The sequence below is a fragment of the Diabrotica virgifera genome, chromosome 4 (genome assembly GCF_917563875.1).
Source record: "Diabrotica virgifera virgifera chromosome 4, PGI_DIABVI_V3a".
Taxonomy (NCBI): domain Eukaryota; kingdom Metazoa; phylum Arthropoda; class Insecta; order Coleoptera; family Chrysomelidae; genus Diabrotica; species Diabrotica virgifera.
In genome coordinates this window covers 143,774,187-143,798,026 of record NC_065446.1, presented here as the reverse complement: position 1 = coordinate 143,798,026, position 23,840 = coordinate 143,774,187, and the positions used below count along the sequence as shown (strand labels likewise).

The following is a 23,840-nucleotide window of genomic DNA, read 5'->3' as shown; positions in this document are numbered from 1 at the left end:
TTATTGTTATAAAGCTTGATTTTGCTATTCGCCGGGCTACCAAGAGAATAATTATTTTCTCTTTTCACATATACATATATATATATATATACATATATATATATACATATAATATATATATATATATATATATATATATATATATATATATATATATATATATATATATACGCGAGCAACGCACCATGCGAGTCCCGATATATCCAGCAGACCACCCGAGACCCACCATAACCAAAGTGTATAATTAGATTTTTATTATAGAAAAATAAAGAATATAATATGAACTTTTATGGGCCCCAGAGAGGGGTAAGAAAAATCTTTTAGTTTAAAAAATCTATACGGAGCATACCGTGCGAGTCCCACTTACAAGTCAAAAGGACATGCGAGTCCCGCCAGTTATACATGGCACACTCAGCAAACAATATGAGACCCAGCGATGTTGCCACAACGCTGGGTCTCGTATTGTTTGCCGAATATTTTAGGTACTTCCCCGGTTTGTATATTTCACCTCGAATTTAACAGTTTTGTTTCAGCGGTTATTTTAATTCTTGTGAATAGTAAGGGCGGACGTAAAATAGTGATTTTAGGCGCAAGGATAAATATTAGGTACCTATGGAAAATAGATCAAAAAAAATTTTGGAACTCGCGTTGGACGAAAATAATAAAAGTAAGTACCTCAAGTGTTTTTTAATTTATGCAAAGTAGTTAATATTACTTACACACGTCTAATTATTTAAAGTTTTTACAAAATATTTATTATAAATGAATTAATAAATTAAAAAATGCCATTTTATTATAAACTTCGGAGCGCTTTTATAAATTATGTTTTTTTATTGGCAATTGTTGGTGGAATAAATAATTTTTATTCTATTCTTATTTATTTCTTAAATTTTTAGAAAACGATTATTCAAATGCAAATAAGATGGGGAAATCTTATTTTGGGCCGCCTAGCAAAACGAAACAAAATGCGAAGAAAAAAACTGAGCTTTTAGAGCCCAATGTAAAGATCTTATCGAACGTTAACCTTAAAGAAAAAATTTATAACTACTTGCAAACTATAACAACTCCCTTTTTTTTTTGAATGTCAAGAAAATAAAATAGATGAATCAACATTATCTGAAAGTAAAAATAACGTAGAGGTAAGTCTTGATCTCATTTAGTGTAAATTAAAGTATACACCAAGAAAAGTATTTTAATTTTTAGACTCCATTTAATAAGTATGATAAAGAAAAAAAACAGGACCATTTAAAACCCAAAGCAAATATTTTACTGGAACCAGATGATAAACTTAATGATAACATTGATAACGACTCACAACCTTTAAACAAAACCTTGGATTTATATGAATTTCAAGAAAATGATTTAGAGGAAAAAGCATCAAAATCGCCTGAGTACGACAAGGTAAAAATTGTTTTAAACAAAATATTTAACAAAAACTTGTTTATTTTCATACTACTTGTGTGTGTGTGTGTGTGTGTTTTTGGCATCAGACAAAGTCTATTTGCCACAAACTATGACGTAAGAAAGATCAAATGTCTACTTTCGTCCTAATCACAAAATGAACTAATATGTCATAGACTCTTTTATCAAATGAAGCAAGGAGTGCTGAAATATTTACTGGAAGAGGAAATTTTATATTATTTAATTCCGTCATTAGTTCCAATGTTTCAAGTGTATATTTAGTGCAGTCGAAAAATATAATATGGTTTAAGTCGCCTATCGACATATTATTGCACCTTCATACTACTTATTTGCTCTATTTTATAAAACGTAATATCTTAAAAAAGTCTTATTTTGGTGTTAATTATTAAATATTGCTTTAGCTGGAAGAAAAAACTTACACTCCATTAAAAGCTGTAAATTTTGATTGCTATCCAATTTTGACCAAAATTGACACGAATCTAAATACTGACCATAGAGACTATGAAGACAATGAAGACTTTAGCGAGTCACGTGACACATCCTCATATGTACCCGAAACGGAAATAGAGTCTGAGGGAGGGGAAGAGGAAACTATTATTCCAATTTTTAAGGTAATTTTTTAATACGACATATTTAATCAGTTCAAAAAAGTATTGGATAAATCCTTATTTTAAGTAAAATACAAAATGACAAGTAGATACTTATTTTAAAAGATATTGCTCAATGTAATTCTTTATTTATTTATAGACATTACTGATTGTGTGTTATTAATTTTAGACCATAAACGTAACTTGCCCTGAATCAACTTTAACAAAGGACGAACCCTCGGAAAAGCCCCATATTTCTAACGTAAGTTAAAGAATTATTAGGTTAATAATTATTAGCAGTCATTGGGAATCCCTTGTCAGGGCCGCTCTGTCCATACGTGATATAATATATAAGTGATATATATTTATGAAAAGGCGCTCCGGGTTTTTGGCTAAATAACAAAAAGCGCAAGAACTATCTTAACCTTTAACTACACGCGCATCAAGTTATAACATAACTACACGCGTGGCGTACTTTATACGCCACAAGAAAATACACTTAAAAACAGCGGATTTGTTTATTTTTTTTTTTTGAAGAAATACATTTAGTTGTTTGTTATAAACATTATTCGGCATCAGTGAATACTTGGAGTTCCTTCTCAGTAAGCCAATTGGGATTTATAACTGGAATCATGGAATAACTGGATTCCATGATAAATAAAATTACTAATAATTTTTTTTAAATGTGCTTTTTTTACAGGAGAAAAAGTATTGTTTATAAATAAAAATATATTTTGTGCCATAATGACTAAAAAACAATTAAAATATGTACTTATATTACTACTTAGATTATTATAATCGTGGTGTATATTGACGACCACCGGAAACAACAAATTACTGTCCACCTATTATTGTCCACCAACAAACTGTAAATTATGATCTTCTCAGAACGCCGATTATAACGAAACTAAAACCAAATTGTAAATCACATTCCAGTGACAGGTTAGATAGATAAACAAGGTCAAAAATTAAATTTTTTAATATATGTGCAGTAGAATTCTTATATCTGGCGTACAAAATACGCCAGCGCGTGTAATTAAAGGTTAAATACATAATTTACGTTTATGCACGAAAACATCTTTGTCCTCCTTCAATAGTCAAGGACAGCATGCTTAACCATTGTTCCCACTAGCCAGAAGGGCGGATTATGGATTATGAACCCAGAGCCCAGCAATAGGCCAGCGTCATTTACCTGTTATTTATGATTGTCGTTCTTAAACGTGCATAGTTAAAATTTTGTGAAAAGCGGTATATAGGCCAAGGTAGATCCTCTCAAAATAGTCAAAATTCTAAAAAAATTTTAACAGCATTATGCGTACTTTATTTTGTAATTATTCGTTTAAGTACTTGAGGGGAAGTGGATCGGTAAGAAACAAATTTTGAATGGGGGTCGGTGGGGGTGGTTTATAGGGGTGGAAAATTTGCCTTGCGATTTCCGGCTTAGGTTCGCATTTTTTCTAATAATATTGAACGTAAAAGTTGTAGGTATTAAAAAATCAAACAACTTTTGTTCTATGTATTTTTCAACATAACCTCAAAATTTACTAGAAAAACGCCAAAAACCACTTTTTTATGTTTTTCGGTGTAACTTTAACAAAAATTATTTAAATTTAAGCAAATTTGGTGGAAATATACCTTTTTGCATCTAATATTTTTTAAAAAATTTTTAATGGCGAATATCGAACGGTTTCCGAGAAATTTCACTTTTTCATAAAATGACACTATACATTCAATCGAAAAATTTGGTAGCTCAAATTGAGCTTTTTGACTTTTGTAGGTAGGCATTATCTTCGATGAAACGTGTACTTTGAAATGAAAAAAAAAGGGCACCTTAAGAGAGAATTTTTTTGGAAATCGCAAAAATCCGAAAAAAACGGTTTTTAGGTTATAGAATTTCAGTGATCGTTATAATTTTGAAGTTATTTATTTAAATTTCGGTTCAAACTTTGTAAAACATATTTGTTAACATTATTTATAATAATTTTAAGTTATTATTTATAAACAGTTTTCAATTATTTAAACACGTTCAGTTAATAAAACTATTGTTTAAACAATATTTTTGCATAAAATTTTTTTTGCAAAATTAACATTTTTGCTTGGAATTTTTTTTTGTATTTAAAAAAAACAAATCGAAAGTACTCTATGCAATTTTATGAAAAAGGCGATAGATTTTGAGTAAAAATTCGTTGAAAATTTTAATGAACCAGTTCCAAAAAGAAGTAGGCACAAATAAATTGATCAAATTTTTTTTGTAAAGTGCACGTGTAACAAGTTTTCATTTTTAATTTTGTAATTAAAACATCTGTACAAAATTTTGAATAAAAAAAATTAAAATTACGTTCTTTTTTATTTCTACGGTCCTGAACACATAAAAACTTAGAGTTATACTAGTCTACCACTTTTTAAAATTTTCAAAGAATTTTTACTCAAAAGCTATCGCCTCTTTCATAAAATTGCATATATGTAATACTTTCGATTTGTTTTTTTAAATACAAAAAAAAATTTTCCAAGCAAACATGTCAATTTTGCAAAAAAATTGTATGCAAAAATATTGTTAAAACAATAGTTTTATTAACTGATCGTGTTTAAATAATTGAAAACTGTTTATAAATAACTATGTTAACATGTTTTACAAAGTTTGAACCGAAATTTAAGTAAATAACTTCAAAATTATAACGATCACTTAAATTCTATAACCTAAAAACCGGTTTTTTCGGTTTTTTTGCGATTTTCAAAAAAATTCTTTCTTAAGGTGACCTTTTTTTTCATTCGAAAGTACACATTTCAACGAAGATAATGCCCACCTACAAAAGTTAAAAAGCTCAATTTGAGCTACCAAATTTTTCGATTGAAATTTCTCGGAAACCGTTCAATATCCGCCATTAAAAAAAATTAAAAAAAATATTAGATGCAAAAAGGTATATTTCCCGGAATTTGGTTAAATTTAAATAATTTTTGTTAAAGTTACACCGAAGAACATGAAAAAGTGGTGTTTGGCATTTTTCTCGTAAATTTTGAGGTTATGTTGAAAAATACATAGAACAAAAGTTGTTTGTTTTTTTAATATCTACAACTTTTACGTTCAATGTTATTAGAAAAATTGCGAACCTAAGCCGGAAATCGCAAGGCAAATTTTTCACCCCTATAAACCACCCCCACCAACCCCCATTCAATTTTTTTTTCCTCCCGATCCACTTCCCTTCAAGTACTTAAACGAATAATTACAAAATAAAGTATGCATAATGCTGTTAAATTTTTTTTTATCTCGAAACAGGATCTACCCTGGCCTAATAGGTGAAGGCGCACAGTAATTTAATGCACAAGGGCGCCAAGTGTGTTTGGCGCGGGCCTGTCCCTTGTAATTTTTTAATTAATTGAAATTGTTTAAATTTAGTTTTAAAATGTACTTTTTTACGGTCTTACTTTTAATTTTTTTAGATCGAAACTAATAATTCCATTGTTGCCCTTTCACATAGAAAAAACAGAGTTTGGGATAGAAATAATTTCTGTCCAATTTGTTTCGTAGAAGTGAGTCATTTTGCAAGACATTTGGAAAGAAATCATGCTGACGAAAGTCGAGTAAAAAAGATTTTATCTTTTCCAAAAGGATCTAATGAAAGGAAAACCTTATGGGATTCTTTACGCAAGGAAGGAAATTTTCATTTGTTTAGAGAAGAAAAAAAAGTGGTGGCTGTTCGAAGGCCCACGGAAGCCCAAGCATTAGACTTTGACGATTTTGTTGTTTGCGAAAACTGTTCTGGGGTGTACAAAAAAAATTTTTTCTATAAGCATGCTAAAAAATGCCAAGAAAAACACACTGGTACAAAGTGTGGGCGACTAAATGCCTTAACTCAATCCCAAACATTTTTAGCGGCTTCTCGCTGCCAAAACAGTTTTTTATCACAGATTAAAGAAAGAGGTATTTTGCATTATGAAAGGAGATAAAATAAGCGCCACCGCAAAAAATGATATTTTAATATGTTTATTCGGGGAAACCCATCTTAAAAAACATAAAAGAAAGCAAATTGTAACAGTAACGTCCAACAAAATGAGAGAATTAGCAAGACTTTTGATTGCTCTTAGAGAGTTCACACCTGTTCAGAACCTAATTGATGCTATGAAACCAGAATTATTTGACGAGTTAGTTACGGCCACAAAAGTAATTTCGGGATTTAGTAATGCCGATAAAAGCTTTAAATCTTCATCATTAGCACTTCATATGGGTACCACTTTAAAACAAGTATGCGATATAATTAATCGAATGATTTTAAAAAAATCCCCATTATTTACCTTTAAAAACCCTAATGAGGAAAAAAAAAGCATTCGAGATTTAAAAACATTATTAGAGACCAGTTGGGCCAATGAAATTTCTTCATTAGCCCTTAAAACAATGAAAGAACAGCAATGGGAAAAACCCCAAATACTTCCGGTGACAAGTGACGTAATTAAGTTTAATAATTTTGTCAAAAATCAGGTTGAAGACAGTGCCAAAAAATTAAACAAACTTTTAGAAAAGGAGGGGAAACAAAATGACAAAAATGATTTACTTCCTTTATATAAAACCTTAGCAAAAGGAATAATGGCCCTTCTTTTAATACTAAATAGAAAACGCATCGGTGAGATTCAATACCTTGAAATTTCTACTTACAAAAGATCATTTGCGGAGCCCAGTGTTCAAAAAGAAATTGCTGAAAGTTTAACTGTTTCAGAAAAACTATTGTGTAGAAACTTTAGAAGAATTATTACAGGTGGAAAAGGTAGCAAACCTGTAGCTATTTTAATTTCTCCTTTTTTAAACGAGAAAATTGAGCTGATGATTAAAATAAGGGAAAAAATAAAATTAATTCCAGAAGATAATAAATACATATTTGCAAATCCAAATTCGTCGAAAGGTTGGTTCCATGGAACAAGTGTAATTAAACAATTTGCAAAAAACTGTGGGGCAAAGGATCCCAACTCTCTAACTTCTACCAAATTTCGAAAACAGACTGCAACAATTTTACAGATTATGGACATTAATAATACTGACATGGAACAATTAGCCATTTTTATGGGCCATACAAAAAAACCCATGAAGAATGGTATAGGTAAGCCAATCTTGTTAAAGTGGTTTATTATTATATTAGCATAATTAATAGTTGTAATATTTTTTAGACTTCCTCAAGATCTATACCAGACTGCAAAAATAGCCAAACTAATGATCGCTTTGAATAAAGGTGATGTTAATATTTACAAAGGAAAGAGCTTAGACGATATCAATATAGAAGAAAATGACTACTTGGAAATTGAAAACATAGAAACAGAAATAAATGAAATAAATGAAAAAGGTAGAATTAGTGTACTCGCATTGGTAATTGCCTAAAAGTTTAATAATCCATTTTTTAGAATTAACAGAGCCTACTCATTCTTGGAGTCCTAAAAGTAATTTTAGCGATGTAACCGACGAAAAGATTGAACAAGCTAATAAAAATGGTAGGTAAAAGATTATTATAAACGAAGTTTTAAAAAATCATTACAATAAATGTTATAAATGAAAAAAAAAGATGAGTAGCTCCTAACTCTTAAAAGCAGTTTTCTACTTAAAAGTAACAAATAACTAATTATTATTAATTTGCAGAAAAAGTTTCGTCGAAGGGTAAAAGAAAGTTATTTACCGATGAAATGACGCATCCAATGCAAAATAATAAAGGTAAAGCAGTTTTAATAAGAGTATATCGAAAAAATGCATGTATTATTTGATTTTTTTAGTTACAAAAAGAAAGGAGGTGCCAACTACTGAAAAAACCGAAAGCACTTCAAATGGTAATTTCTTTAGATAACTATTACTCTGCTACTCGTAATACAATTGTTTTAATTTAATAATACATTTATTACCTAATAGGATTTAAAAAATATTTATTCGTAAAAAACTCTAATATAATAATTTTATTTGTAAAAGGACAATTACCTGTTTTTGTTAAAATTAAAAATGCTTTCCAAATTTTATAACTAATTTACGGCATATTTTTTGTTACAATTTTTAAGTATTATTTTTTTTCTACAACCGTGTTAAAAATGCAATTTTTAGCACTCCATGCGTGCGTTAAAAATGCTACTTTAAGGCACTAGTGCTTTAAAATATTTTTAAGGCACTGCAGTTCGTATTGACCGTATAGACAATTTTGATGTAATGTCAAAAAATATAAAAATGGAATGTCAGTCAAGTTCAAGTAAAAGTTTTTGTAGATATTGTTCTGTAATTACGTTTGTAGAAAAAATATTGTATGATATGCGTGTTAAAAAGTACATTTTTAAGGCACTCATGTGAATTGCAGAACTTGCTATAGCTCATTCTGCAAACTTTCACATGCGTGCCTTAAACGTGTACTTTTAACACTTATATCATAAATAACTATTTATGTATTAACTTTTTTTAGCGATTGCAAGGCACCGATGGACCGAAAAGGACAAACAAACTATGCTTAAATACTTTACAAGATTCATAAAAGAAAAAAGGGTTCCGAAAAAAGCAGACGTACAGAAATTTAAAAAAAATAAAGCTGGAGAAAACTTTCAATCAATTGATTGGGTAAAAATTAAAACGTTTGTTTACAATTCTTACAGAGTGTAGTTTTTGTGAAGTTTTTTATTAAATAACGTGTTTCTAAACATTTGTGTTTTAATTCGATTTCGTTTGATATATATTTTTCGGTAAAAATTCATTTAATCTAGCAAATCAGATTCTTAACAAAAATATGATTAATAAAATAGTATCTTATATTATATAAAATTCTTGTGTCATAAAGTACGTTCCCAAACTCCTCTGAAACGGTTCGACCGATTTTTATCCCCCTAGATGATAAGGGTTGTCCACCCCTAAAACATTTTTTGGACTTGTATTTTATTATCTTTTTATAATGTGGATTAAAAAATACATACAACTTTAAATTTTTTCATCGCACAAACGTTTTTTTTTCCAACTTAGCGGTATTAAAGAATGGCGGGAGCCCTTCTTTAATCCAATACAAAATCCCACCGAATACAACCAATACGTAATCAATAATCTGGTGAAAAGTAGCCTGCTGACAAAATATAATCAGTCCCGCGATTCTGCTTCTCGGCTACACGATTTACGCCGTCTTTAAATATGGCGGACAGTCGTTCTTTTTGAATCGCGGCCCTGGCTAAAATAAAGTTCAAATGAAATTCCTTTAGTAAATTATAACAAAGCAACGTTGCCGGGTTTTGGGTCTCGCATATAATGTTTGATCAATCTGGGTCTCGGATGGACATACAGCTTACATACAGTCTACCTGTGCGCCGCCTATGGTGCGTTTCTATGAACTAAATTCCATATATTTTGCGATAGCAAACAGACTTCCGAGTCCAAAAAAAATTTTTTGTTGATCAGTTTTTTTGGATAAGTTGGACCTTCTGCAACCGATATACACGATAAAACCATGCGAGTCCCGCTGAAGGGTCTCGCATGGTCAAAACGGGTCTCGGACGGTGCGCAGCATACGGCAAAATGGGACTCACATGGCCGGTGTGTACGTCTATATATATATATATATATATATATATATATAAATCCTACTATCAATTTGGCATCGATACATTATGCATTTACCATCAATTTGGCATCGTCTTGCAAAGTGGCATCTGTATATCGATGCCACTTTACACTACCTTAATAACTTTTTTCCTGTACTTGTTAGCAGAAGTCTAATCAACTCTGTAGTTAGAGATTTGATTCCTTGATGTTACTTTAATATATCAGCTTTCTTTGTTTATTCCTTACTGACTTATATAAGTTTATTCCATAAAATGTTTGAGTTCAAAATGATGGCACAGTGAAAATATTATATACATTTAGTTCAGTGTTTTACCGTTTTGTCGCTGCCGCTATATACATGAAAACGTATATCCCACTTTCATTATCAATCATTTTGGCATCAGAAATTTGGCATCACTGTTGAATACAATATTATCCACAACGAAAAATAGGCAATTTGAGAATGTATATATTATTTTCATCAACAAATCATTCTGGCATCAAGTTGTTTTCACCCAATTTTGAAAAAATGTGAAAGCTTATAATCCAAGGATGGTACTAAAGGTGAGAAATTTGACCTAAACTATCTGTCCGTCGGTCTGTCCGACCGCGAATATAACTCTTACGTCATTATACCAGGTAGAATGACAAATGAGGTGTCAAATGAAAGCGTATAATCCAAGGATGGTACTAAAGGTGAGATATTTGACTTAAACTTTCTGTCCTTCGGTCTGTCCGACCGCAAATATAACTCCTCCGTCATTATACCAGGTAGAATGACAAATGAGGTGTCAAATGAAAGCTTATAATCCAAGGATGGTACTAAAGGTGAGAAATTTGACTTAGGCTGTCTGTCCGTCGGTCCGACCGACCGCGAATATAGCTCCTCCGTCATTATACCAGGTAGAATGACAAATGAGGTGTCAAATAGAAGCTTATAATCCAAGGATGGTACTAAAGGTGAGACATTTGACTTAGGCTGTCGGTCCGTCCGACCGCGAATATAACTCCTCCGTCATTATACCAGGTAGAATGACAAATGAGGTGTCAAATGAAAGCTTATAACCAAAGATGGTACTAAAGGTGAGAAATTTGACTTAGGCTGTCTGTCCGTCGCGTCGGTCAGTCCGACCCCGAATATAGCTCCTCCGTCATTATACCAGGTAGAATGACAAATGAGATGTCAAATGAAAGCTTATAATCGAAGTATGGTACTAAAGGTGAGACGTCGGTCCGTCCGACCGCGAATATAACTCCTCCGTCATTATACCAGGTAGAATGAAAAATGAGGTGTCAAAAGAAAGCTTATAATCCAAGGATGGTACTAAAAGTGAGAAATTTGACTTAGGCTGTCTGTCCGTCTGTCCGTCCGACCGCGAATATAGCTCCTCCGTCATTATACCAGGTAGAATGACAAATGAGATGTCAAATGAAAGCTTATAATCCAAGGATGGTATTAAAGGTGAGAAATTTAACTTGGGCTGTCTGTCCGTCGGTCCGTCCGACCGCGAATATAACTCCTCTACTATACCAGGTAGAATGACAAAAGAGGTGTCAAATGAAAGCTTATAATCCAAGGATGGTACTAAAGGTGAGAAATTTGACTTACGCTGTCTGACCGTCGGTCCGTCCGACCGCGAATATAGCTCCTCCGTCAATATACCAGGTAGAATGACAAATGAGGTGTCAAATGAAAGCTTATAATCCAAAGATGGTACTAAAGGTGAGAAATTTGACTTAGGCTGTCTGTCCGTCGCGTCGGTCAGTCCAACCCCGAATATAGCTCCTCCGTCATTATACCAGGTAGAATGACAAATGAGATGTCAAATGAAAGCTTATAATCGAAGTATGGTACTAAAGGTGAGACGTCGGTCCGTCCGACCGCGAATATAACTCCTCCGTCATTATACCAGGTAGAATGAAAAATGAGGTGTCAAAAGAAAGCTTATAATCCAAGGATGGTACTAAAAGTGAGAAATTTGACTTAGGCTGTCTGTCCGTTTGTCCGTCCGACCGCGAATATAGCTCCTCCGTCATTATACCAGGTAGAATGACAAATGAGATGTCAAATGAAAGCTTATAATCCAAGGATGGTATTAAAGGTGAGAAATTTGACTTGGGCTGTCTGTCCGTCGGTCCGTCCGACCGCGAATATAACTCCTCTACTATACCAGGTAGAATGACAAAAGAGGTGTCAAATGAAAGCTTATAATCCAAGGATGGTACTAAAGGTGAGAAATTTGACTTACGCTGTCTGACCGTCGGTCCATCCGACCGCGAATATAGCTCCTCCGTCAATATACCAGGTAGAATGACAAATGAGGTGTCAAATGAAAGCTTATAATCCAAGGATGATACTAAAGGTGAAAAATTTGACCTAGGCTGTCTGTCCGTCGATCCCTCCGACCGCGAGTATAAATCCTCCGTCATTATACCAGGTATAATGGCAAATGAGGTGCCAAATGATAGCTTATAGTTCAAGCATGGTATTAAAGATGAAAAATTTTACCTAGGCTGTCTGTCCGTATGTCTGTCCATCCGCGAATACAACTCCTCCGTTATTAATACAGATAGAATGACAAATCGGGTGTCGAATGAAAGCTTTTAACTTAAGGATGGTATTATTAAAGATGAGAAATTTGACGTCGGAGTTCCGGTTTTAGAGTTGCAACCGTAAGTATTTACTATTTTAAAGTTGCCGAAAGAGAATAAGTGATATATTATTCAACGTGGCTTAGCAAGATGAGAACAAATGTAAGATTTTGGTTTTTACGTAATTTCCGCTTAAAAAGTTATAACCGGAAATGCCATTATTCGCGGTGTGCAAGTACTTGGAACGGATACGAGAAACGATCGTGCGCGAATAGCGGAGAAATATTGCAACTTTCTTAAATAATTCATATTGTCCATTGAAATTGTCAAATTGACGTACATTTCATACCTACTGTCATTGAAGAAGAAAAATTATATGTTGCTCTGCAATATTGATATTATATGCAATTATTATATGAAGGCAAATTAAATTAATTGTATTTTGCTTGCAGTACTGCATTTTAATAACTAATTTTATTTACTACATACAATTGTTTACGTTTTAATAACATAACCTGAATCTTATTTTTTCTTCTTATTATTTTTTTGGATTATGGCCTTGACAATTATCCAGTAACCAGGACTAATATAATTGGCCAATATAATTAAAAGTGCGAATAAAGTTGCAGAGCGTAGAAACCAGGTGTCGTTTTGCCGAACTTGCACGGTCCCAATAGACTCAGAAATAGTATACGAACACATAAATCGAAGCGTATTGAAAGGTTTGAATCTTTAGAGTTATTTCTGTGTAAACAGTTTAGTAAAAATGACTCAAAATTAGTAAATTTGTATATCAATCCACGCAAAGTTACACGAAGAATTCAAATATCGACTTCCAATTCTACTTTCGATTACTTTGGGTGAAAACCTAGGACTTACGAAGTCCAATTACTTGTTTTCTTTAAAAATAAGACATGTCATAAATATGCCTTAGGCATCATAGGAGACAATGACACAGAAAAATCAAACAAGCAGCAGGTCAAAAGGGCCTTAGTTATGTATCTTCGGTCCTATTGGTTCAATCGTGACGTACAGCGCCTGAAACGATGGGATTTAACTGGCAGAATACGATGGTGTAGACAAATGAAAATGACGGCATGTAATAACACTTTAAAATTGTAGAAATAAAATGGATTAACGCACATGGTATGACATATTATGTGAGAGTATTTAACAAATAGAATACGATTACATACGTCCAGTTTTTGACAAGCGACTTCTCTACATATGATAAACGCGAAAGGGCCCCAACGTTCACTGTTCGACATTGGCCTCCCGTTCACTGCATATACCCACTGCTTTCTGACGCTGTGACTTAAGAGGATAGGATTTAACGAATAAAACGACAAAGAAGACTAAACAAGGCAGATCACGGGAAAAACACAACTGTCCGTTTTATACTCCACAGGGAAGCATCAAATATTCAACGTAAGGATATATTATAGTATAACGGTATGATAAATCTTTTTCTTTTTTTTTTTTTTCATTTAGTGCATTCCGTACGTTTTTTAAACATAATCAGGAGAAGTTGTTGAATTTCTGAAGTCTATAAAAGAATTTCTTAACAAACCTTTTTTTAATTGTGTTATGGATTATTTTTAAGAATGTGTTTAAAAGGTAGCTCACAGGCTTATTGTTCAATGGTCTTATCACTTTTAAACGCCTGTCTTTTTTGTAGGACTATTAATTGTGATTTCAAACATTCTAGCGGGACAATGCCTTTTGTGTAACTGAAATAAATATTGTTATCCATTTAATTTTTTTCCTCAATTAATTGAATGCCTCCTACTGGTGTTTGGTCTAAGCTTACCGCTTTTCCCCATTTAAGCTAAACTGCTCGTCAAAAGTTAGGGATATAGAAAATTATGCTCATTTTCATAGCTAATTTTTTCGAGAACAGATTAACGGATTCCACTAATTTTTTTTAATATTTTAGATTTTTCGTTAGTATTTACACAGTTGTGCAAAAGTTTACCCAAACTTTTTTTTGTACTTTTACCGAGTGGTATAAGTACAAAAAAGAAGTTTGAGTAAACCTCTTGTTAGGTATTAGTTACGTATCTTCACTCCCATTGGTCCAAACGTGTCGTACGGCGGCTCAAATGATAGGAATCAGTCAACAGAATACAATGACACAGAAAAATCAATTACAGTAAAATATTGAAAGGGCCTTAGTTACGTATATTCGCTGCTATTTTTTCAATCATGACGTACGGTGGCTAAAATGGTAGGAATTAACCAACAGAATACAATGACACCCAAATCCGGTGTCGGAAAGCTGGTCGAGAACACTTCGTCGACGGAAAATTGGTCGACAACAGTTGGTCGACAAACAGTTGGTCGAATGCACAATTCATCGAATGGACAATTCATCGACGAACATTTGATCGAATGGAATTTTCGTCGACAAACTGTTATTTATCTTTAGGATAAAGGGATTAATGGTGACAAACGACGGGTAACTGGAATATTGTATTATATATTTTTTTTTGGGTTTTGTTAATTTTGTACCTAAATCTTACCGGAGGTATTGCGCCTTTTATAAATGTGTAGTTGTGAATTAAGTTTTTGATAATAAAATCAAGAGGGTAAGAATCGCTTTACTTTTAAACTCTTCACTTTTGGCGCATCATGGACGGCTCGTTTTTCAAAGAATCGTTTTAATTTTTTTTTGTATAAACATGCTCTTTCATTCGTTTAAATGTTGCTTTTCAAATTTTCTAATATTTATAAACAAAGCCCCGGTGAATTTTTGAAAAAAGTGGCTAACTCGGGTTTTAAGGGTTGTAGGGCATTAAATTTTTGTTTCAGTTTCTATAAGAATACCAACATGTCGAATAAAAAAAATTAACTTCCTACGTGTTGTTGTTCTGAAGCTATTTTCTTGTGGCATTTTTGGAATTAACTAGTTTTGATGGGAAATAAGCCACAATTTTACTAAAAAAACTGATTTTATTAACGTTTCGACGCTCAAATCGGGTGTCGTTGTCAAAATAAAACCATTTTTTTTAGTAAAATTGTGGCTTATTTCCCATCAAAATTAGTTAATTCCCACATGTTAATGCGGTTGTTATTTTAATTGTTTATTCGCGAACTCAATCGACTATAGGTGGCAGTGCAGTTGCATGAAAATGGCCGATGTAATTGGGATAATGCATTTTGATATAATTAATATTTTTATTGATGTAATTAATTAATATAAATAAATCATTCATTAAATGAACACACCAGACAAGCATTCAATCGACATTGATATATAGGTTAACGGATGTTTTGTTTAAATCTTCATCCCAATTCCTCTAGTTCAAAATAAGCGGCAGCACCCTCGCTTGAGTTCGCGAATAAGCTTAAAATAACACTACTTTTTCAAAATTATTTTATAATTATTTATAATATTTATTATAAACTTTTTATTCAAGACTTGATCTAATTTGATAAATTGAACCTTTCTCTTTGGTTTGATGTCTTTAGAATTTATGTTGACCTAATAGTTTATGCATAATAACGCTGTAGATAGAAGCTTTTTGGGATAAACAATTTCAATTTTGCAATAACTATTAGGTAAAACTTCTTGAAATTTTAACGGCTGAATACTTCTAATATTGTTCCTTTACTTACGCGAAAATAAAGCTTTTAGTGTATTTTTAGAAAAGTTATTAATTATTTTCAAAAAATGGACTTTTGAAGCTATTTTCCCAATAACTAAGCAACAAATTAACAGAAAGAACTTTCCAAACACTCATTTTAAAGAATTTTCTATGCTCTTCAGTAAAATTGTATCACCTTTCCATACAGCATACCGGTCTCCACCTTTAATATTTACAATCAAATAGCGATCTTTAATTGTTTATATATTGTTTATAAGTTAAAAAGTACGTTTGATTTTTTGCATAATTTTTATATTGGATACTGTTGTAACTAAATTTACCCTAATGCCATAAGCAGTTCTTAGATACCTGTATCAACGGATGTCACGAAAGAGGCCATTTATTTGCTAATTTCTCTGGTCTATCACACCCTTTCTTATCTGTGTTTACAATCCAAATCATTAAGCCACATAAAGAGGTAGGGCAATAAACTCACTATAGCTATAGAAATGCTTTTACTACAAAATTTTAAAAGATAAGAGTTATAACGGAACAAGTATGCATACCTGCATTTTAAGACCCAGGTAGATTTTTGGGGATGACACAATGACACTAAAAGATGGCTTTGCCGATGATTGCATTCAATTGAGATGGTAAGTAGGTATGAATCACCTCTAGTTATATTTTAATGGCTTTGTAATTTAACTTCATGGGGTACGAAAGAATTAAGAAACTTTTAAGAATTTGAAAAAACATAGTTTTTGGGGGGTTTAGGTGTTTTACACAATTTTTGAATATCCCTAAAAACTCAGTTATTTCAAATTATATATACGTAACCTATAAAAAACCTTGAGTTAGTCTATTTTGAAGTATATAAAATGGAGAAAATCCCAAAAAACTACCGAAAAAACCAGTTTTCCGGATTTTTGAAGATGGCGCACCTTACGAATAAATCTGAAAAAAGTCAGAAATACAGATTTTGATAAAATTCACAAAACGCAAAAAAATTAGACATGCAGCCATCGCCAAAAAAAGTTATACGTACCTATTAAAAAAACAAAAAACATTGAGGTTATGTACACTCGACCTTCGGGTCCATAAAAATATATGTTTTGTAAAAGCCTCAGCTGTGCGTGTGAATTTTTTGTAATTTATAATTTAATTGCAAACCAACTTAAAAAAAATAAAATCGAAAAATTGACATTTTTTGATGTGGGGAAAGGGGAAGGGGGTGGTGGGCTAAAATTGCGGTGATTCTTAATTTTTTTAATCACATAGAACGTAAAAAAATAAAAAAAAATATTCAGGCTGTATCGACTTCAAAATAATACAGCATCATGCCAAAAGGGCCTTAGTTATGTATGTTCGGCCCTATTGATCCAATCGTGACGTACGTCGGCTGAAATGATAGGAACTAACCAATAGCATACAATGACATAGAGAAATCAAATACAGCCTCATGTCAAAAAGAATAGAATAAACAAAAATTTCTTTTGAATTAAATATTTGAAATAAAAAATCACACTAAATTTTCTTTTTTTTTCACCCTTTCACTTATCAATATAAACATAAAAGTTTTTAGAGAGTTTCGCCCTCGGTTATAATGTAATCTTTCATTCTGCGTTTAAATTTTTCCAAAATTCTTATTAGTTTTCTCAGGATTCGAATAAACTGAATGCATTTAAATAGCATTGGTCATAATTTTGCGCCTACTCCCTCAAGGCTTAAAAAATGTAACATTTCAAAGGAATGGAGATATTTCAAAGATTCGCTGAGACTATAATTTTTATCTAATATACATATATCTGTAGTCCATCCACTCACGGTAAATATTGCAAAACCTCCGAATTTTAAACAACCGCTTGGATTGACATGAAATTGGGTATGCACATAGCTGACAGGTCAAAGAAAAAGTGATATTGTGCCGACGTGTGCTTTTGCCTTGGGAGTTAGTACAACCACTTTTATAATGTGAAAAGACATACATTCAAAATAAGTCCTAAAGTGGATAAACTGAGTAATTCTAAGCTAGTTTTTGTTCTATAGATTTTTTCTTAACATACTGTTTGAGTTATTTGCAAGTGAATATATTATGTTCGTTTTTCAACAAAAAAGTCACGTTTTTAGACGGTTTTAGAAAAAAACTCAAAAAGTATTTTAACGAAAAATATTCTTAGCAAAAATATAGCGTATAAAAAAGTGAAAACAATGGTGTATGTATGAAGTCTGTAGACCCTGTAAAAGTAGAGTTGTAGTTAAGAGGAAACAGTAGCGATCAACAGGTAGCGAAAACGCGTTCCAAGATTGCGGCTGTAATTTTGAATATTTTTTCGAGATATTTGGCACACGTATTCGTAATATAATAAAGAATGGCGGTACAGAGCCCAATTTGAAAAATATATGAATATGTGGAAATTACTCTGTAATTAAATACAATATTTAAAAAACGAGCCTGTACCGCCATTAAGAAGAACAAAAAAATACACTTTCTTCAAATGAACTTTTTTATCCGATGCCTAGATTTTGTGTCATTTTGGAACTACTAAAATTTTGTATTTCATTAGTAGTTCCAAAATGACACAAAATCTAGGCATCGGATAAAAAGTTTATTTGAAGAAAGTGTATTTTTTTGTTCTTCTTAATGGCGGTACAGGCTCGTTTTTTTAATATTATATTTAATTACAGAGTAATTTCCACATATTAATATATTTTTCAAATTCGGCTCTGTACCGCCATTCTTTATTATATTACGAATACGTGTGCCAAATATCTCGAAAAAATATTCAAAATTACAGCCGCAATCTTGGAACGCGTTTTGGCTACCTGTTGATCGCTACTGTATCACCTTAATGAAAAGCAGGTTCTACTTCGTCAAAATACAAATCGAATATTTTAACATGAAATAACCATAAAACGAAGCACTTTTCGGGAAAAACTCATGACTTACAACTGTTATAAAATGTCTAAAAAGTTTTATTTGTATTTTTATAAACGTTTCTAGCATCAAAAGTTAGTTAGCATCAAAATGAAGTCTCTTTTTTGTTAAAAAAATGTAAAAATCACCGCCTAATTTACTTATGTATTGTTTATGTGATATGTACATTTTTTACTCTTTGAGATATTTAGTATCACTAATGTTTAAGTTATTTTAAACCAAGGCATTTTTTTTCAAAATTAAAATTTTTTTATTTTAAAACCAATTTTTTTTAATAAGCATTTCTTGCCAATAAATCTTATAGATCATATAAACAGTATAATATAAGTAAATTAACTAGGGCGGTAACTATTAATTTCATATGGAATGCTAATTAGGTGGTGATTTTCACGATTTCTTTTAGCAAAAAAAGGGACATATTTTATTTAAAGCGTAACTTACTTTTGATGCTGATGGTGATAGAATAGATACTTTTTAAATAACAAAAATAAAACTTTTTTAAACACTTTAAAAAATTTGTGGCGAGTTTTCCCCGAAAAGTGCGTTATTTTTTGGATATTTTACGTTGAACTAGTCGATTTGGAATTCGACGAATAAGAACCAACTGTTGTTCAGCTCCAACTCTGTTTTTATTGTGTGTCCAGACTTCATACATACATAATTTTTTTTACTGTTTTATAAGCTTTATATTTGCTAAGAATAGTTTTTTCGATCAAATACTTACTTTTTGATTTATTTACGAAAAACCATCTAAAAACAAAAAATACAAGGAATTTAATTAGTTTATCCACTTACTGACATATTTTTACCTATATTTTTCACACTCGAGAAGGGGGTGGTACTCATCCCCAGAAAAAAGCACACACTGGCACAATATCACTTTTTTCTTTGACATGTTAGCTATGCTTATGTCAAATTTCATGCCAATCCAAGCGATTTTGTAAAATCCAAAAACAGTGAGTAAATTGTCCAATGATATCTTTAAAAAAGACTAGTGCATTTTACAAAAACTTAGGTCAATAAATAATATGAAAACAGCGGAATATCAACCAATGTTGAATGTTTTTACAAAGTATCGTTTATTTTTCGCTACTCGAAGGGGACAACTATTAAACTGGTTTCTTCCACTTCCAGACAATTTTTTAACCGCATATGACATCAAAACCAGAATTAAAAAAATTCGGTTTCGACCTCTTAATACACGTAAATTGATCAAGTATATTTTTCTGTGACTATGTGTGTCACTTCCGGGTACACCATTTTAACCGGAAGTGGTGTAAAACTAAAAAAAGTATTTCTTTGTTCTCATTTTTCTAATGCGCGTCAAATTTCTAATCGCTAGTACCATCTATGGGTTATAATCTTTCATTCAACCTCTGTGATTATATCTGACAGACGGACGGACAGACAGGCATAAAACCGGACAGGCATAAATATTTGTTCTCGTCTTTCTAAGGCGCGTCGAGTAATACATAGTTTGTACTATTTCTGCGAATTTAGAACAATACTTCGAGTTGCAACTCTTTATCCTGAAGTCGGAGGCCAAATTTCTCACCTTTAGTACCATCTTTGGGTTATAAGCTTTCATTCCACATCTAATTTGTCATGTTTTAACCCGGCATCCGACAGGTGAACTTTTTTGCCACTAACAGACAGGTGGGATGTGACAAACCCCAGCATTGAAAGAGTTAAAGAATCTCAAAAAATATCTCTACGTTTAGATTAGTTAACAGAAACAGTAAAGATGCAGTAGAAATAAACAAACCAAGACACGTTAAATGATACTAGGAGCACTCCCGAATCATAATTTACAATGTGTAAACTTTGGAAATCATGACTTGGAATTTACAATGTATATACTGATGTGATCTTGATTATTGATATGAGATAATATTCTTATATGTCACTTAATTTAATCAATGTATTAATACTAATCTAATTAATTAACCAGATCACATATCAATATGTTTTCAATCTCAGGGCGAATTATAAATTAATTACTTACTTTCGTGGCTTCTGAATATTTCTTAATGGTTCCTAATCGGGATAGAAAAGAAAAGAGTAAAAAAAAATACAAATATGGGTTACAATTATAATCAAAATATTTTTTATTTTATTCAAAAGGCAATCAATGCTTAATATTTGCTATTTCTTATTATTCTTAAACATAACATTTACAACTGGGAATTTTATTTCCTTTTGGTTTTCTATTGAAAGTTTTTATTAACATTTAACTATTAGGAGTTATTAGGGACAACTCTATTTAAGTTTGATGAAGCTTTTCTGATATTATTGATTATGTTATTCAATTTTTTATGTGGAATTTAATACGAAAAACCCATACATTCATGTCCAAACAAATGAGACTGACCTTTTCCTGGTGAACTGAAAATGTCCTCACACAAAACCCTTTCCTGCTATCCTTGGCTGCGATCAAACCTCGTCCTGGCTTCCAGTGATGTTCTCCTTTGAAAAACTAGCTCGAATAGCTCTCGTTCCTGCTTTTGTCGTGATGCTGTGTTCTACCTTTTTCGAAACTGCTATCAGCTACCGGGACACTCTGGGCTCAAGGAGGTTCTTTTACTCTCGACCTGGCCTACTTCTCGTTCCACGATAGATACTCCACACTCACGGAACTACCGGCTTTCTCACTCCTCGAACACTACCGTCTACTACTCGACTTCACTTCTCGACAGCTCAAAACATTCTGATCCCACTTTGTCATTCATTCACCTACTTTCTCAATATCCCTTCCAGATTCACAAATCAACCTTCCACCACCAACTCTCATTCTCAGTATTCCTCAAAAACCAATTTTTAATCTTTCTAAATATGCTTAATGGATTTCAAAAGAAAATATTTAATTCCCATTCTAAAATCACTTTCTACTATTTACAAATTTTAATGACCTATTCTCTCTTTCAAATGAGTCTTATTTAGCATAGGCTAATGATCGAAACCTTCCGCGAAAAACGATAATGAACTATCATCTATTTCACTGAGTTTTATTTAGCATAGGCTAATGATCGACCTTCCGAGAAGAACGATAATGGTACGCGTCATTCACTTTGTTTATTTTAAGCGCACTGTCCCGAGTTCCGTCTAATCACTTCTTAAAATTAAATATAACAATTTGTCGTATACAGGGTGTTCTAAATTTATATGCCCGTGGTTGAGAAAATTGAAAATATTTTATATTAAATTGAATCCTGTTTACAACCATCAAAATTTAATTTTCATATCAAATAGAAATATAACAATACATTGTAAATAATTATGATTCGGGAGTGCTCCTAGTAGCATTTAACGTGTCTTGGTTTGTTTATTTCTACTGAATCTGGATTTTAAATTTAGTATAAATTTCTACGTATTATGACTGTTTCTTGTTGAGAATAAAGAAAAAACTTCACCAATTATGGTTTCATTTCGAAAACAACGCACACATCTTATGGAAAATATAATGTCACTCAAATTCAATAAAATTTATACGAATAGATCCGTTTTAATTTACCGATCAAATCTTATCATTGCATTGTAGTAGGTTGCTTGAATTCCGTGTGGTGGGATAAAAATATATCCAGAACTACAAAATTAAGAATAGGGAAGACATTTGTGGAATCGGTACTCATGTATGGAAGCGAAGTCTGGACATTAACAGCAGAGTCCAGAAGAAGGATCAATGCTGTGGAAATGGACTACATACGTAGAAGCGCTGGAATCTCCCGATTGGACAGAATACGTAACGAAGAAATAAGAAGAAGGATGCAGGCACACGATACAGCGGTAGACAGGCTCGAGAGAAGAAGCCTAAAATGGTTCGGTCACTTACTTAGAATGGACGACCAACGATGGCCAAAGAAACTCCTGAAATGGAAACCCCCAGGTAGGAAGAAAAGGGGAAGACCAAGACTATCCTGGAATGACACGATAAGGAAGGCCATGGAACACCGAGATTTGGAAGAGGAAGATGCCCAGGATAGAAATAGATGGCGGTTAGGTGTGGGGATGCGGCGTCAGCCGATATGACACCCCGGATATATATATATATATATATCTTATCATTGCGCCAACTCTCTATTTTCAAAAATAAGAGCAGAAATTGATACAAATAAATCTGAAATCAAATGGGTAGGTACATAAGTTAGAGAGAGAAAAAATATTTTAAACTACCCAGATTTTCGGTACTCCATAAATCAGCGGATTAGTTTCACTAATCCGCTTAGGCCCAGCGGGATTTAAGCTCTTATGAATAGCACTCGGAGCAATAATGATTGTAACTTTAACACTTTTAACACTTTATGGACTCCAAAAATGTGATTTCGATAAACTTTAATTGCAATTTGCGCCGTAATTAATCATAATTAAGAGTTGGCGCAATGATAAGATTTGATCGGTAAATTAAAACGGATCTATTCGTATAAATTTTATTGAATTTGAGGGACATTATATTTTCCATAAGATGTGTGCGTTGTCCGTATTATGACTGTTTCTTGTTGAGAATAAAGAAAAAACTTTACCAATTATGGTTTCATTTCGAAAACAACATAAGTCCACAAACTTTAAAACATAATATCAAAAAAATAAGCAACATTTAAACTTTTTTGGTCTTTCAGATATAGGTCTGGATCCCGCGTATGAAAAAAAAGTTGATTAATAGCAAGCTGAAAATTTGTTAATAGCTTAAGGGTGTCTAGTCGGATAAACTTTGATATATGGGAACACTGGAACAGGGGCAGTTTTAATTTTGGAACAGGTTAAAAATTTGAAACGGTCACACCACGAAAACGGCACATGTATTTTGTCCGACAGAACAGACTTAAACTCTTCGAACAGAGATTAAACTCTCATGCAAAAATTAGACTGCTATTTATCACCAAATGGGCCTTTTAATGAGTAGAGCATGTAGAATATGTCAAATGACAGGAATTATGACAGGTGATAAATAGCAGTCTAATTTTTGCATGAGAGTTTAATCTCTATTCGGAGAGTTTAAGTCTGTTATGTCGGACAAAATAAATGTGCCGTTTTCGTGGTGTGACCGTTCCAAATTTTCAACCTGTTTCACAATTAAAACTGCCCCTGTTCCAGTGTTCCCATATATAAAAGTTTATCCGACTAAACACCCTTAAGCTATTAACAAATTTTCAGCTTGCTATTAATCAACTTTTTTTTCATACGCGGGA

At 32.3% G+C, this 23,840-nt stretch overlaps 2 protein-coding genes across 2 annotated transcripts in view; one reads left to right on the top strand and one right to left on the bottom strand.

Moving 5' to 3' along the window:
- LOC126883174 (uncharacterized) overlaps positions 1-23,840 on the bottom strand; it is a 1,224,086-nt gene that overhangs the window by 458,656 nt on the left and 741,590 nt on the right. The window lies entirely within an intron of this gene.
- On the top strand, positions 5,955-8,657 carry LOC126883177 (uncharacterized). The gene is made up of 6 exons (XM_050648423.1): positions 5,955-7,096; positions 7,164-7,336; positions 7,395-7,481; positions 7,627-7,698; positions 7,758-7,811; positions 8,426-8,657. The coding sequence occupies exons 2-6, from the start codon at positions 7,207-7,209 to the stop codon at positions 8,617-8,619; spliced, it is 537 nt and encodes a 178-aa protein (XP_050504380.1). The 5' UTR covers positions 5,955-7,096; positions 7,164-7,206; the 3' UTR covers positions 8,620-8,657.